Raw genomic sequence first — 13,202 nt, 5'->3', positions numbered from 1 at the left:
TTGCTTCACACCAAGCATGCAATGTGGAAAATTATTTGGACATTAGTATTTGTGCCTAGATTTAGTAATCACCTTTTAGGAAACTGATACCTCATCATTTTTAGTAGATTATAGTGAATGTATGGCAAGTGGACAGGTCTCTAGATCAGCAGTTCTCATTGTATGGTACATGGACCTCTGGAGTCCTGGAGATATTTTGTTGTTTTTTTTTATTTTGAGAAGGAGAGAGAGCGAGAGAGAGCGAGAGAGAGAGAGAGAGAGAGAATGAGTTGGGGAGGTGCAGAGGAGGGGAGAGAGAGATTGAGAGAATCCTAAGCAGGCTTCATGCTCAGCGCAGAGCCCAATGTAGGTCTCAATCTCACAACCGTGAGATCATGACCTGAACCAAAATCAAGAGTCAGACACTCAACCAGCTGAGCCACCCAGGTGCCCCAGAGTCCTGGAGATCTTTTAGAAGGTTCACGAAGTCAAGACAATATACATAATAATACTAATATCTTACGGTCTTCTTCTTTGTTGCCATTTGTTCACATGGTATAGAAGTAATGGAGGGCACACATCTGGGCAGGGGCACCAAACTGTACTAGTGGTCATCATATTCTTGAATAACATGTGCTCATAGTTAAAAAGATAAAAAAGAAAAGAATAAATTCAGTCTCACTTTAAGAATGTCCTTGATGAAACAGTAAAGATGAGTAATTTGATTAACTCTTGACCCTTGAGCATGCATCTTTTCCATGTTCTGTGTGATGGCATGGGAGGTGCACTTCTGCACACTAGAGTGTGATGGTTGTCTAGAGGAAAAGCACTTGTGCAGTTGTTTGAGTTGCAAGCTAAACCAGCTGCTTTTTGAAAAAGAGAAAACCATTTTTACTTGAAAGAATGAGAGGCAAATTATGGTTATTCAGACTTAGGCAAGATATTTTCTTGAAAATGAATTAAGCTGATCAACTGAAGGGAAACAACTGACAGTATTTGTTGTCAATAATAAAATTCAAGGTTTCAAGTGAGAGAGTAGGAAAACTTGTATCTGCTTCCACATGCTTGACAGTTTCTCCATATTTAAAAGACTTTTCTGATGAGACTGGTGGTGATATTAACAAATGTGAGAGAGATATATATACATATATATATTAGAGAGTGTGTGTGAGGAAGTGGTAGTGGGGGAGGGAGAAAGAGAGAATGAGAATCTTAAGCAGGCTCCATGTTCAGTGCAGAGCCCAACATGGGGCTCAATCTCATGACTCTGACGTTATGACCTGAGCCGAAATCAAGAGTGAGACTCTCAACCGAGTGAGCCACACAGGTGTCCCTTATGTATATTGTACAATGAAATGTTTCAACATTTAGAAGATCTGCATAACTCAGTGAACCAATATTTTCCAAATGACAGTGCGTGATGTTAAAATCATGCATGGGTCAAGCAAAGATCCATTCAAAGTGCAAGATAAATCATTTGACTTTGAGATAACAGAATAGGAAAAGTTCATTGATATAACTTCAGATTTCATAACACCTAACCTTTAAAAGAAACTATCAGTTGTTGAGTTTTGATGGAACATCAGAGAAGACTGCCCACAAACTGAATGTAGAAACAGATATAGAATCCAGCTATCTTCTCTTAAGTTGGATATCGAAGAAATTTGTAAAAAATGTCAGTGTTACTCTTGCTAATTTGTATTTTGGAAAATACAGTTATTTTTCATAAAGATATGTTAGTATATAATGAGTTTATTCTTTTAAAAGGAATTAAATATTTGAAATTTTTCCTGTTTTAATTTATACTGATAGTTCTAACCCATCTCAACAAAAAAGGAGTCTTAAGATCAAAAGCTTGGGACCAGGGATGCCTGGCTGGTTCAGTCATTGGAGCGTGCAACTCTTGGTCTCGGGGTTGTGAGTTCAAGCTCCATGTTGGGTGTGGAGATTACTTAAAAATACAATCTTAAAAAAAGTAAAAGTTTGAGAACTGGTGTTCTAGATGAAAGGAAGAATAATGAGTAATCTTTAGTTGGGTATAGCATTGTATAGGAAATCACACTTGTAGTTTAATAAAGTCTGTGCCTTAGAATTTGCTATTTGTAGCAGTCCCAAAATATTTTTAAATTCTTATTAGTAAATAAATCTATAGGGATAGTATAAACATTTTCTTTTTTTTTTTTTTTTTTTTTTAACATTTTTTATTTATTTTTGGGACAGAGAGAGACAGAGCACGAACGGGGGAGGGGCAGAGAGAGAGGGAGACACAGAATCGGAAACAGGCTCCAGGCTCCGAGCCATCAGCCCAGAGCCTGACGCGGGGCTCGAACTCACGGACCGCGAGATCGTGACCTGGCTGAAGTCGGACGCTTAACCGACTGCGCCACCCAGGCGCCCCAGTATAAACATTTTCTGAAGAAACTTATTATTAATAGATTTTAAGGATCAAATTAATGAAAAAAGATTTTGGTGGTTCTTAAATAAAAATTATAAGCTTGCTAAATAAAAATTTTCAGCCAGTTGGAGTCCAGAGATTCCAGATCACTCAGATATGGTTATGTATATGTGAAATAAAAAATTAAATTATGCAGGGAGAAAAAAAATGTTTTATCCAGCATATTTATGCATATAGTCAAGGTAAAAGAAGTGGAGCAAAGCTAGTCACTCTGTAATATTTGACCTTATATCAGTAGCTACAAACATAAACTTTTATAAAAGCAATCTTTATTCTAACCAGGAAAACTACCAGAATGCTTACTTAAATCTCTAATAGTGCAGACAAGTGGTCTTAGCTGGAATGAGCTATATTACTCTTCCCTGAGGAATTTTTCATGAGGAATTTTTCACCAGTCCCCTTCACCATTTCTTTCTATCTGAGAGCCTTTAACCTAGAATTATTGTTTAAACAAAGATTGGAATTGCTCATTTTAATCATTGCATAGTCCTTTATTTGGAAGGATTATCTCAGTACTATAATGGGAAAAATCACAATTTTTTTTTTCCTTAAATATACCTCACAGGAGATGACTTAGGTTTACCAAAATAGTAGTGTCAACCAGCATTCCCCTTTCTGTGGTTATGCCTCGCCTCAGTTTGCCTTTAGGAAGTAACTTTAGCGCTTCTGCAGTAGTAAATTTTATGTTACCTTTTAGAGTCTTTTAAATAAATAATTGTTCATGACAAGTATTGTACTGCCTTTGAAATAACTTAACTAATAACAAGTGCTTTCATTAATCATTTAAAAGATCTTCTCACTACGATTTTTTTTTATGTGATAAATTAGAGTCTCAATTTTAATTATCTTTTTCTCTGATTTAGTTAAGCAGAAGTTTGCATGTGTCGTATCTTTAGCTGGAGTCTTTTTACTTAGATATAAATCTAATTCCAGGGCAGATTTACTATGTGCTTTCTCTGTACCCCATATTTTAACATTGCATTTTCTTTCTTTCGTGTATCTAAGCCATATGACGTAGTAATGTTATAATAAACTGCTCTTACAATGTAACATCCTCTTTTAAGGTGAGAAGGACCTTGTCCTGAGGAGATTGAGGTACAAATCAGAAGGAGAATTAAATTTTTTTCTTTCTTTTTAGAGCCAGGAAATGTCATTTCAATTCTTATTTCTTCAGAGTTTTTGAAAATGGATTCATTGGTAAGTATTAATAAAAGATCCAAGTTCTTTTATTCACCTATGCTTAATTTAACATACAACTTGATTTTTCCTTCAAGTGCCTAGAAATTTCTAAGACATCTTACTTAAGTAGTTGTTAATTCAAGAGTGTGATTCTGTAACTGAACTAATAGGAATTTGCTTCATGGTGAGTTACAGCTAAGAGCCTGCATCAGGTAGACTTGTCACACAAAGGAAACTATTTGCAGCAAATAAGGAGATCATGGGGAATAACTTCCAGAGCTTTGACTTGCCAAGGAGGGGTGAGCATTTTCTTTTATTTAGGGTTTAGGATGAACATTCATAAAGGGGAGCTCTGTCATACCAAGTAAAGGTATGACGTAGCACAGGCATCCTGTGCTATGTTAATGAAGCTTGTGCTCCACCTAGGATGGAAACTTCAATTTTATAATGAAACAGAGGTAACTGGAAGAGGGCAAGGTTCTATGGGTTTAAACTGGATGAGGTCTTGGGTTTGTTATCTTGGGTGAGGAGTGCAGGGCCTTGCTTACTTTGGAAACAGCGATGAGAGTTTTTACCACTACTTTGGTCAGGCTATTTCCAGGCCTGGTGGAGACTGTTAGTTTTTGTGTTCCCTTTGTTCTCTTAAAATTCTTAACTGTTAAGGTCTTTGTATTTCTTTGTAATTCTGACACCTCCTAAAGGCACTTCTGTAAGAAGTGGTGCTTGGGCAAGTGGGGCACAGATCACAGAAAATATCTGGGGGCCTAAAATGACTTCTCTTGTGTCAGGAAAGCTTTGTCTCATCTTTCTTTTCCTAGGGATTCCTAACTCTTCTTACCTACAATTCCATTAGAATAAACTGCTCTTGTTCTGTTGGGAAGGGGTTAAACTAGTATGTATCATTTGTATATTACGCCTATACAGCAAACAATATATCTTCAAGGAATAGCTTACTGGTGTATTAGATGAAACTAAGCAGAATTAGCTTTACTCCAAGGTGGATTTTGCTCTAAAACCAAATTAAATGAAAATTAATTTGAATATATTTGTTCATTATTTAAGTAATTTCTTTAAGCATGTTTGGTTATTTGTGTCTTTCATTCATAAATCAATGAATTAAAAACAAATACCCAAATACTAATATAATTGTATATGTATAAACCCAATGCTAATGTCTGTTGTTAAGGAGTAGTTGATAAAACAGAAAAGCACAGTATATACAAATACGTATCAGGCTCTAACATTAAATACGTTTGTTTCTTGGGGCGCCTGGGTGGCTCAGTTGGTTAAGCGGCCGATTTCAACTCAGGTCATGATCTCATAGTCCATGAGTTCGAGCCCCACGTCAGGCCCTGTGCTGTCAGCTCGGGAGCCTGGAGCCTGCTTCGGATTCTGTGTCTCCCTCTCTCTCTGCCCCTCCCCTGCTCATGCTCTGTCTGTCTCACTCTCAAAAATGAATAAATGTTAAAAAAAAGTTTTTTAAATGTATTTGTTTCTTTTTATTTAATCAATTTCTTAATCATTCACATGTTTATATATGTTTGTGTTAGGGCAGAGTACTCCTTTGCTATATTAACAGATGTGAAGTTTGTTTAAAAATTTTTTTTTATGTTTATTCATTTCTGAGACAGAGACAGAGCATGAGCGGGGGAGGGGCAGAGAGAGAGGGAGACACAGAATCTGAAGCAGGCTCCAGGCTCTGAGCTGTCAGCACAGAGACCGACGCGGGGCTCTAATTCACAGACCGTGAGATCATGACCTGAGCCAAAGTCGGTCGCTCAACCGACTGAGCCACCCTGAAGTTTGTTTATTTGAGTGTTTAAGGTTTTGCTTAGTTCTCTGTATTCTTTCTATTCTTTAGTTGCTCCCTATTTAGTTGCTGGTATTAATTGTTCCAGGGAAGGGTTATAGAAAAACAGAGATGGAAAGAATCCTTAATGTTTGAGTTTTGAAATCTAAGCCCTAAAGCATATTTTTTTTTCCCATAACAAAATATTTGGAAGAATACATGATTAGCCAGAGCTACTTTTCCCCAAACCCCAAAGCCACCTCAAAAAGTAAATAAATATACCTCAGGTTGGAGAAAGGGGAAGAAAGTCAGAAAGCAAGCACAACACAACTGAGAAAACCCTGAAGTGACTATATTTCTGCCACTCAGAGAAGTAGAGGCTTAAAATTGCCACTAAGTCTAGTTTTAGGAAATTACATATCTTGTATACTTGAGTTTGTGGACTAAGATACATACCTGCCACAATCATGAAAGATGCTCATTGCATCATTGTTTAAAGTGTGCCAGGAAAATTGAAGATTATTTTTCTAGCTTTGTATGGGTTTGTACAACTATGGCCTGCTGGCTCACTTTGGAACAGTATAGATTAGCCCAGTATAGATTAACCTGAATGCAGTTAGTGCCTAGTAATCCATGGATCGAGCTTTTAATGAATTTTATCTTTGAAAGGTATTGAAATGACATTGTCCTTCATGCTACTCTTTTCAACATTCATTTTCTATTTTTCAGGTTGAGCAATGTATTCAGTATTGCCACAAGAATATGAATGCCATAGTTGCTACCCCATGCAACATGAACTGTATTAATGCAAATCTTCTCACACGTATAGCTGACCTGTTCACACATAATGAAGTTGATGATTTAAAGGACAAGAAAGACAAGTTTAGGAGGTAATTTTTTTAATTTAATTTTTAACCTAATGTTCCTGTTAGAAGAAATATATTTCTATTTCATTTTAGTGAAATATTCTATTTTTAGAATATATTTAGAAATATTTCTATTTTTTTTAAGTTTATTCATTTATTTTGAGAGAAGAAGAGAGAGAGCATGAGCAGGGGAGGGGCAGAGAGAGGGGGAAAGAGAGAATCCCAAGTAGGCTTTACACTGTCAGCGTGGAGTCCAACGTGGGGCTCAGTCCCATGAACTGCGAGATCATGACCTGAGCCAAAATCAGGAGTCAGCTGCTTGACTGAGCCACCCAGTTGACCCTCTATTTTATTTTAAATGAAGTAAAATTTATCCAGAGCCAATGACTCTAGATAAAAATTAGTACTTATTTTTTACAATGTACATATGAGCATATCGTGTTAGTGAATTATGTTCAAAATGATTAAAACTGGCTTTATTATAAAGCGGAAGAGTAGTATGGGATAAGGTCGGCAATTTAGGTGCTGTTTGAGTCACAGCAAAGAGAGTATACTTTATTCTAAATGTGAATGGGAACAGAGGAGTGGCATGATCTGTTTTTGAAGAGACCATCCTGTTGCTCTGTGGAGAATAGACTATACGGATGTGAGAAATAAGGAGACTGATGAGGAGAGGCTAGTGTGATAATCTGGTGAGAGATGAGAGAGTTTGGACTAGAGTAGGAGCAGTGGAGCTGGAAAGAAGTAGATGGATGCAGAGTGTATTATTAGAAATATTGACAGATTGCAAATGGAATAATGTGGGAAAAGAGTGTATCCTAGGATAATTACTAGGTTGAGGTTTAAGGTTGAGCAACTAAGTAGATGGTAATACCATTAATAGAGGAGAGATTGAGGTAAGGGGTTCAAGAGGTGGATTTGGATCTTATTGAGATTATTTAATATATTTAATACACTTTTTGGACATCCAGGCAAAATAGCAGAGGTAGGTGGATATATAAGTTTGAAGCTTAGGTCAGAGATCAGAGCTTAAAATAGAAATACAAGAGTAGATAGATTTGAAACCATGGAACTGGGTGAGGTTTCTTAGCAAGACCATTCTTTCTCCACTGAATTGCAGTGGCACCATGTGTTTCCAAACTCTCCATTTTGTTCTGTTGATCTCTTCTTTTTTTTAAAATTGAAATACAGTTGACACATAATGTTACATTAGTTTCAGGTTATAACATAGTGATTTAAAAACTCTATGCATTAAGCTGTGCTTACCATGAACATAGCTACCATCTGTCACCTTACAATGCCAATACAATCCTATGACTTACTCATTTTGTAACTGGAAGCCTGTATTTCACCCTCTCCTTCACCCCTTTTGTCCATTCCCTTACCTCCCTCCCCTCCAGCAGTTTGTTTTTTGCATTTATAGGTCTGATTCTGCTTTTTGTTTGTTCATTTATTCATTTGTTCTTTAGATTCCACATATAAGTGAAATCATATGGGATTTTTCTCTGACTTATTTCACTTAGCATTATACCCTCTAGGTCCATCCTTGTTGTCACAAATGGCAAGATCTCATCCTTTTTATGGCCAAGTAATATTCCACTGTATATACACGTATACCATATCTTTTTTATCCATTCATATATCGATGCACACTTGGATTGCTTCCATATGTTGGCTATTGTAAATAATACTATAATAAATATACAGGTGCATATATGTTTTCAAATTAGTGTTTTTTTTTTCTTCAAGTAAATACCCAGTATTGGAATTACTGGATCATATGGTAGTTCTGTTTTCAGTCTTTTGAGGAACTCCCTTCTGTTTTCCATAGTGGTTGCACCAAGTTACATTCCCATCAACAGTGCACAAGGGTTCCTTTTTCTCCACATCCTTGCCATCACTTGTTATTTCTTGTCTTTTTATTCTAACCATTCTGACACATGTAAGATGATATCTCATTTTGGTTTGGATTCACATTTCCCCCTCATGATTAATGATGTTGACATCTTTTCATGTCTGTTGGCCATGTGTATGTCTTCTTTGGGAAAGTGTCTATTTACTTTTCCAATCATTTTTTTTTTTTTTTCAACGTTTTTTTTTTATTTATTTTTGGGACAGAGAGAGACATAGCATGAACGGGGGAGGGGCAGAGAGAGAGGGAGACACAGAATCGGAAACAGGCTCCAGGCTCTGAGCCATCAGCCCAGAGCCTGACGCGGGGCTCGAACTCACGGACCGCGAGATCGTGACCTGGCTGAAGTCGGATGCTTAACCGACTGCGCCACCCAGGCGCCCCCAATCATTTTTTAATTGGATTGTTTTTTGGGGTGTTAAGTTGTATAAGTTTTTTATATATTTTGGATATTAACCTCTTATTGGATGTATTATTTCAAATATCTTCTCCCATTCAATAGGTTGCCTTTTTGTTTTGTTGATGATCTCCTTTGCCATGCAAAAGTTTTTTATTTTGGTGTAGTCACGATAGTTTATTTTTGCTTTTGTTTTCCTTGCCTAAGGAGACATATCTAGAAAAAGTTGGAAAGGTCAATGTCAAAGAAATTGACTGTGTTTTCTTCTATGAGTTTTATGGTGTCAAGTCTCTTGCTTAGGTTTTTAATCTGTTTTGAGGGGTTTTTTTTGTGTATGGTGTGAGAAAGTGATCCGATTTCATTACTTTGCATGTAGCTGTCTAGTCTCATTGATTTTTTTGTCTGTATTGGTATCAGTAGCCCACTGCCTTAATTACAGTGGCTTTATAATATTTTCTGGTATGTAGTAATCTAAATTCTCCAGCTTAGCCTTTTTTCAAGATTGCCATTTTGGCCATGTTAAGTCCTTTCCATTTTTGCATAATTTATATGGAATCAGCCTGCTCATTTTCTCTTTCTGTCTCTCTCTCATAGACACACACACACACACACACACACACACACACACACACTTGCTGGAGTTTGATGTTAACATTGATTATATTTGAAAAGATTTGAGATCTCAATTGTACTGGCGCTTTCAGTCCATGAACATGGTATAACCCTCCATTTATCTTAGCAACGTTTTATAGTTTTCAGTGTAGAGATATTTTTCTTTCTTTCTTTTTTTTTTTTTAATTCCTAGGTAAAAAATTTTTGGTGCTATTTTAAATGCTATTTATTTATTTAATTTTCCAATTGTTAGCAAGAGAATATTGATAAAGACTGTCCAATATTTAGAGGTTCAACAGAGGAGTGGCCATTTAGTGGCCTGAGAAGGAGGAGCCAGTGAGTCAAAGGGAAGATAAAAGGAAAGATAGTTTCAAAAGTGGGGAAGTGATTGGGGCGCTGGGTGGCTCAGTCAATAGAGCATGCAACTCTTGATCTCAGGGTTGTGAGTTCAAGCCCTACACTGGGTACAGAGATTACTTAAAAATAAAATCTTAAAAAAAAAGAAGTGGGGAAGTGATTAAGTGATCAAATGTGTAGAGTGCAGCTACCATGTAGAGTAAAATGAGGACAGAAATGTGACCAATTAGATTTAGACAAACTTTTTTCCCAATGTTTTGCTCTAAATGAATGCTAAAAATTTTAGCAGTTAGCCATTAGGGATAGGTAGGCCCAGGAGACGATTTTTTTTTAAGGTAGATACTAGATAATGTTTATATGCTAATCAAAATGATTCATTCCAGAGGGGGAAATTGCTAATGCAGGGGATTATACAAAAGTTTAGTCCTTAGGGGAGATGAGACAGAGGGCAATTATCTGAGAGCTAAATACTTAAAAATGGAATTAATATCCTAAATCCAGACCTAGCCTCAAGACATACACTTCAAATTAATGACATAAGACTTAAAGTTTGCTCATAGTATGTATAATCAATAAGTTTTTGTTAATATATATCAATTGCTTAATGCTATATCTGGCACTCTTTAAAAACACTATTCATTTAACCCTCATAAAACCTTGTGAATTTGGGATTATTAATCCCATTTTATTTTATTTTTTTTTAATCTTTATTTATTTTTGAGAGAGAGAGAAAGACAGAGTGTGAGTGGGGGAGGGAGGGAGAGTGAGGGAGAGAGGGAGATGCAGAATCCAAAGCAGGCTCCAGGCTCTGAGCTATCAGCACAGAGCCTGATACAGGGCTTGAACTCACAAACCACGAGATCATGACCTGAGCTGAAGTTGGACACTTAACCTGAGCCACCCAGGCACCCCATATTAACCCCATTTTATAGATGAAAAAACAACGTTCAAATATGCCAAGTTATTATAGGTAGACCCAGGATTCTTAAGTTTTCAAGTTCCTCAATCTTGAATATTTTTACCAAATATTCTTGTGAAAATACATTCTTTTTTTTTTATGTGTATTTATTTTTGAGAGAGAGAGTGCGCAAAAGTGGGGGAGGGACAGAGAGAGGAGGAAACACAGAGCTGTCAGCGCAGAGCCCAACCCAGAACTCAAACCCACGAAGTGTGAGATCATGACCTAAGCTGAAGTCAGACATTTAACCAGTTGAGCCACTCAGGCGCCCCTGAAAATACATTCTTAATTAAGCAGTTCTCATTAATAGGTTTATTTACTTAGAACACTATAAATATATCGTAAATCCCCAGAGTGGCTCTCTAAGGATTTATTAATTTTATTTTCTACATATGCAGGTAGATCAGTATTTATTTTCATCACTATCAAGTAATTTTCATAATGTAAACATAGAAAATTAATTTGTCCATCATTTGTTGTTAATAGTAAACTTTTTTGTAAGAAGATTGAAAGACTTTTTGATCCTGAGTACTTGAACCCAGATTCTCGTAATAATGCAGCGACATTATACAGGTATGGTGATGTATTTTTCTTTGATATTCTGTACAGTGCAGCTAAATTCTTTAATTTTACTACATTTAAAATTTTTCTCCTTGGATATTTTTGTATGTTCTTTGTGTTATAGATGCTGTTTGTGTAAGAAACTTTTAACAAAAGAAACAGAAAGAAGAATTCCTTGCATTCCTGGAAAAATCAATGTGGATCAACATGGAAATATTATCTACATTCACATAAGGTGCAGTAACAATAAAATACAGCTTTTAAATGTGAATTACTAGTGTTTGTCTAAAAACATAACTAGTATTATAAGGCATAGGATAACATTTTTCTCTGAATGTAATCCAACTTTGAGTTAGAAAGATGCTACTTTCGGGGTGCTTTCGTGGCTCAGTTGGTTAAGCATCCAACTTTGGCTCAGGTCATGATCTCACGATTCGTGAATTTGAACCTCACGTTGGGCTCTGTGCTGACAGCTCAGAGCCTGGATCCTGCTTCGAATTGTGTCTCTCTGCCCCTCCTCTGCTTGCCTGTCTCTGTCTATCAAAAATACATAAACATTTGGGGCGCCTGGGTGGCTCAGTCGGTTCAGTGTCCGACTTCAACTCAGGTCATGATCTCACAGTTCATGAGTTGGAGCCCCATGTCGGGCTCTGTGCTGACGGCTCAGAGCCTGGAGCCTGCTTCCGATTCTGTGTCTCCCTCTCTGTCTGCCCCTCCCCCGTTCACGCTCTGTCTCTCAAAAAGTGAGTAAACGTTAACAACAACGACAAAAATACATAAACATTTTTTAAAAATTTAAAAAAAGATGCTACTTTCAAAACAAAGTTTTGCAAAAGTTTTATTTACTAAGTAAATTTCATGATTTTTTAAACTTTAAAATAGTAAAAATTATTCCACATTAATCTTGAAAGATATTCTGGTCACTGCCATTAAAAATTATTTCCCTAACAGATTTTATTTATGCAAATGTTATATTGAATTTGACAGAGAACCAAATTTACTTTCAGGTAAATTTTGGTGAATGAGGAAATTGTCTTTAAAATTGAATTTTCCATAATCTATTTATTCTTCATACTTTGTCAGTATTTCATTAGTTACGTAGTCTTTTCTTATTCCCCTTTAGGTTCAAAACTAGTTTTTATTATCAGTTGGGGGGAGAGTGTTGCAAATTGGTATAATATCTCAGAAAAGCAAAAATTCTGAAATGTATGTATTTTCTAAAAATATCTTCCTGCTAGGAATTTCTCCAAAGAGGTAATGTTAGATTTGTGAAAGCACTCAACAAGAACATTTATCGCTATATTGTTTAAATAGAAAAAAAGGGAAACATCCAAATGATTAAGTGAATTAAAATATATCCATGTAGTAGTATATCTATATGTAACATTTCTAATCCATTCTCAATGTGCAACCTTTGAGAATAATGTTCTAAAAGAATGTATACTTACGTAGCAAGTTGTTAGTCGTGAATTAAGTGGGGGGAAGAAAGTTCATAAAACTAGAAACATTTCGCCAAAGTGTAAACTGTGGTGTTACCTTTAAGTGATAATATTATGGATGCTTTTAATTTTGTTTGTTTTTTTCTTCTATGATAAAAATGTATAGCACTTTTGTTCACTATAAATGTTAAATTGCATATTTTAAACATTAAAACAAATACAAATAAACACATATGACCCTAGTATTAATAGCATAGTCATGTTTATTTTATTTTTATTTTTTTAAGTTTATTTTCTTAGTAATTTCTACACCCAACATAGGGCTTGAACTCATGGCCCCGAGATGAAGAGTTCCATGCACTTCCAACTGAGCCAGCCAGGCACCCTTTACAGTCATGTTTAAAATGTTTCATTTTTGTCTTCATATGACAATCAGGGAAATCTTCATTAGTTATTGTAAGCACCTAGGATGTTATACTTCTTTGTCTTAAGACTTGATTTCACCTTTTGGAAAGCACTTTCATTCTGACAGCAGTAAGTATTAATACTATTTGAAAAAAATTGATACTGACTTCAACATCCATTTTTGATTTATTTAAAGCATTTCTGTGCAAGTTAGCTGTTGATATTTTTTCAGTTGTCTTTAATTAAAACAGATGTGCCTATGTAATTTGTAGTAACATCATGACATCTTGTTA

The 13,202-nt window shown here is 35.9% G+C and overlaps 1 protein-coding gene across 5 annotated transcripts in view; it reads left to right on the top strand.

Annotated features, from left to right (window-relative positions):
• SANBR (SANT and BTB domain regulator of CSR) overlaps positions 1-13,202 on the top strand; it is a 62,668-nt gene that overhangs the window by 23,692 nt on the left and 25,774 nt on the right. For all 5 annotated transcript variants that reach the window (XR_009248601.1, XM_058684000.1, XM_058684002.1 and 2 more), the window contains 4 exons: positions 3,573-3,631; positions 6,132-6,292; positions 10,991-11,077; positions 11,190-11,300. Coding sequence is in view for 4 of the 5 variants with exons in the window: in XM_058684000.1 (XP_058539983.1) it covers positions 3,573-3,631; positions 6,132-6,292; positions 10,991-11,077; positions 11,190-11,300 (418 nt within the window). In the remaining variant the exon portion in view is untranslated. The remainder of the gene's footprint in view (positions 1-3,572; positions 3,632-6,131; positions 6,293-10,990; positions 11,078-11,189; positions 11,301-13,202) is intronic.

The sequence above is a fragment of the Neofelis nebulosa genome, chromosome 9, assembly GCF_028018385.1.
Source record: "Neofelis nebulosa isolate mNeoNeb1 chromosome 9, mNeoNeb1.pri, whole genome shotgun sequence".
NCBI lineage: Eukaryota > Metazoa > Chordata > Mammalia > Carnivora > Felidae > Neofelis > Neofelis nebulosa.
This window is presented reverse-complemented; position numbering and strand designations above follow the sequence as displayed.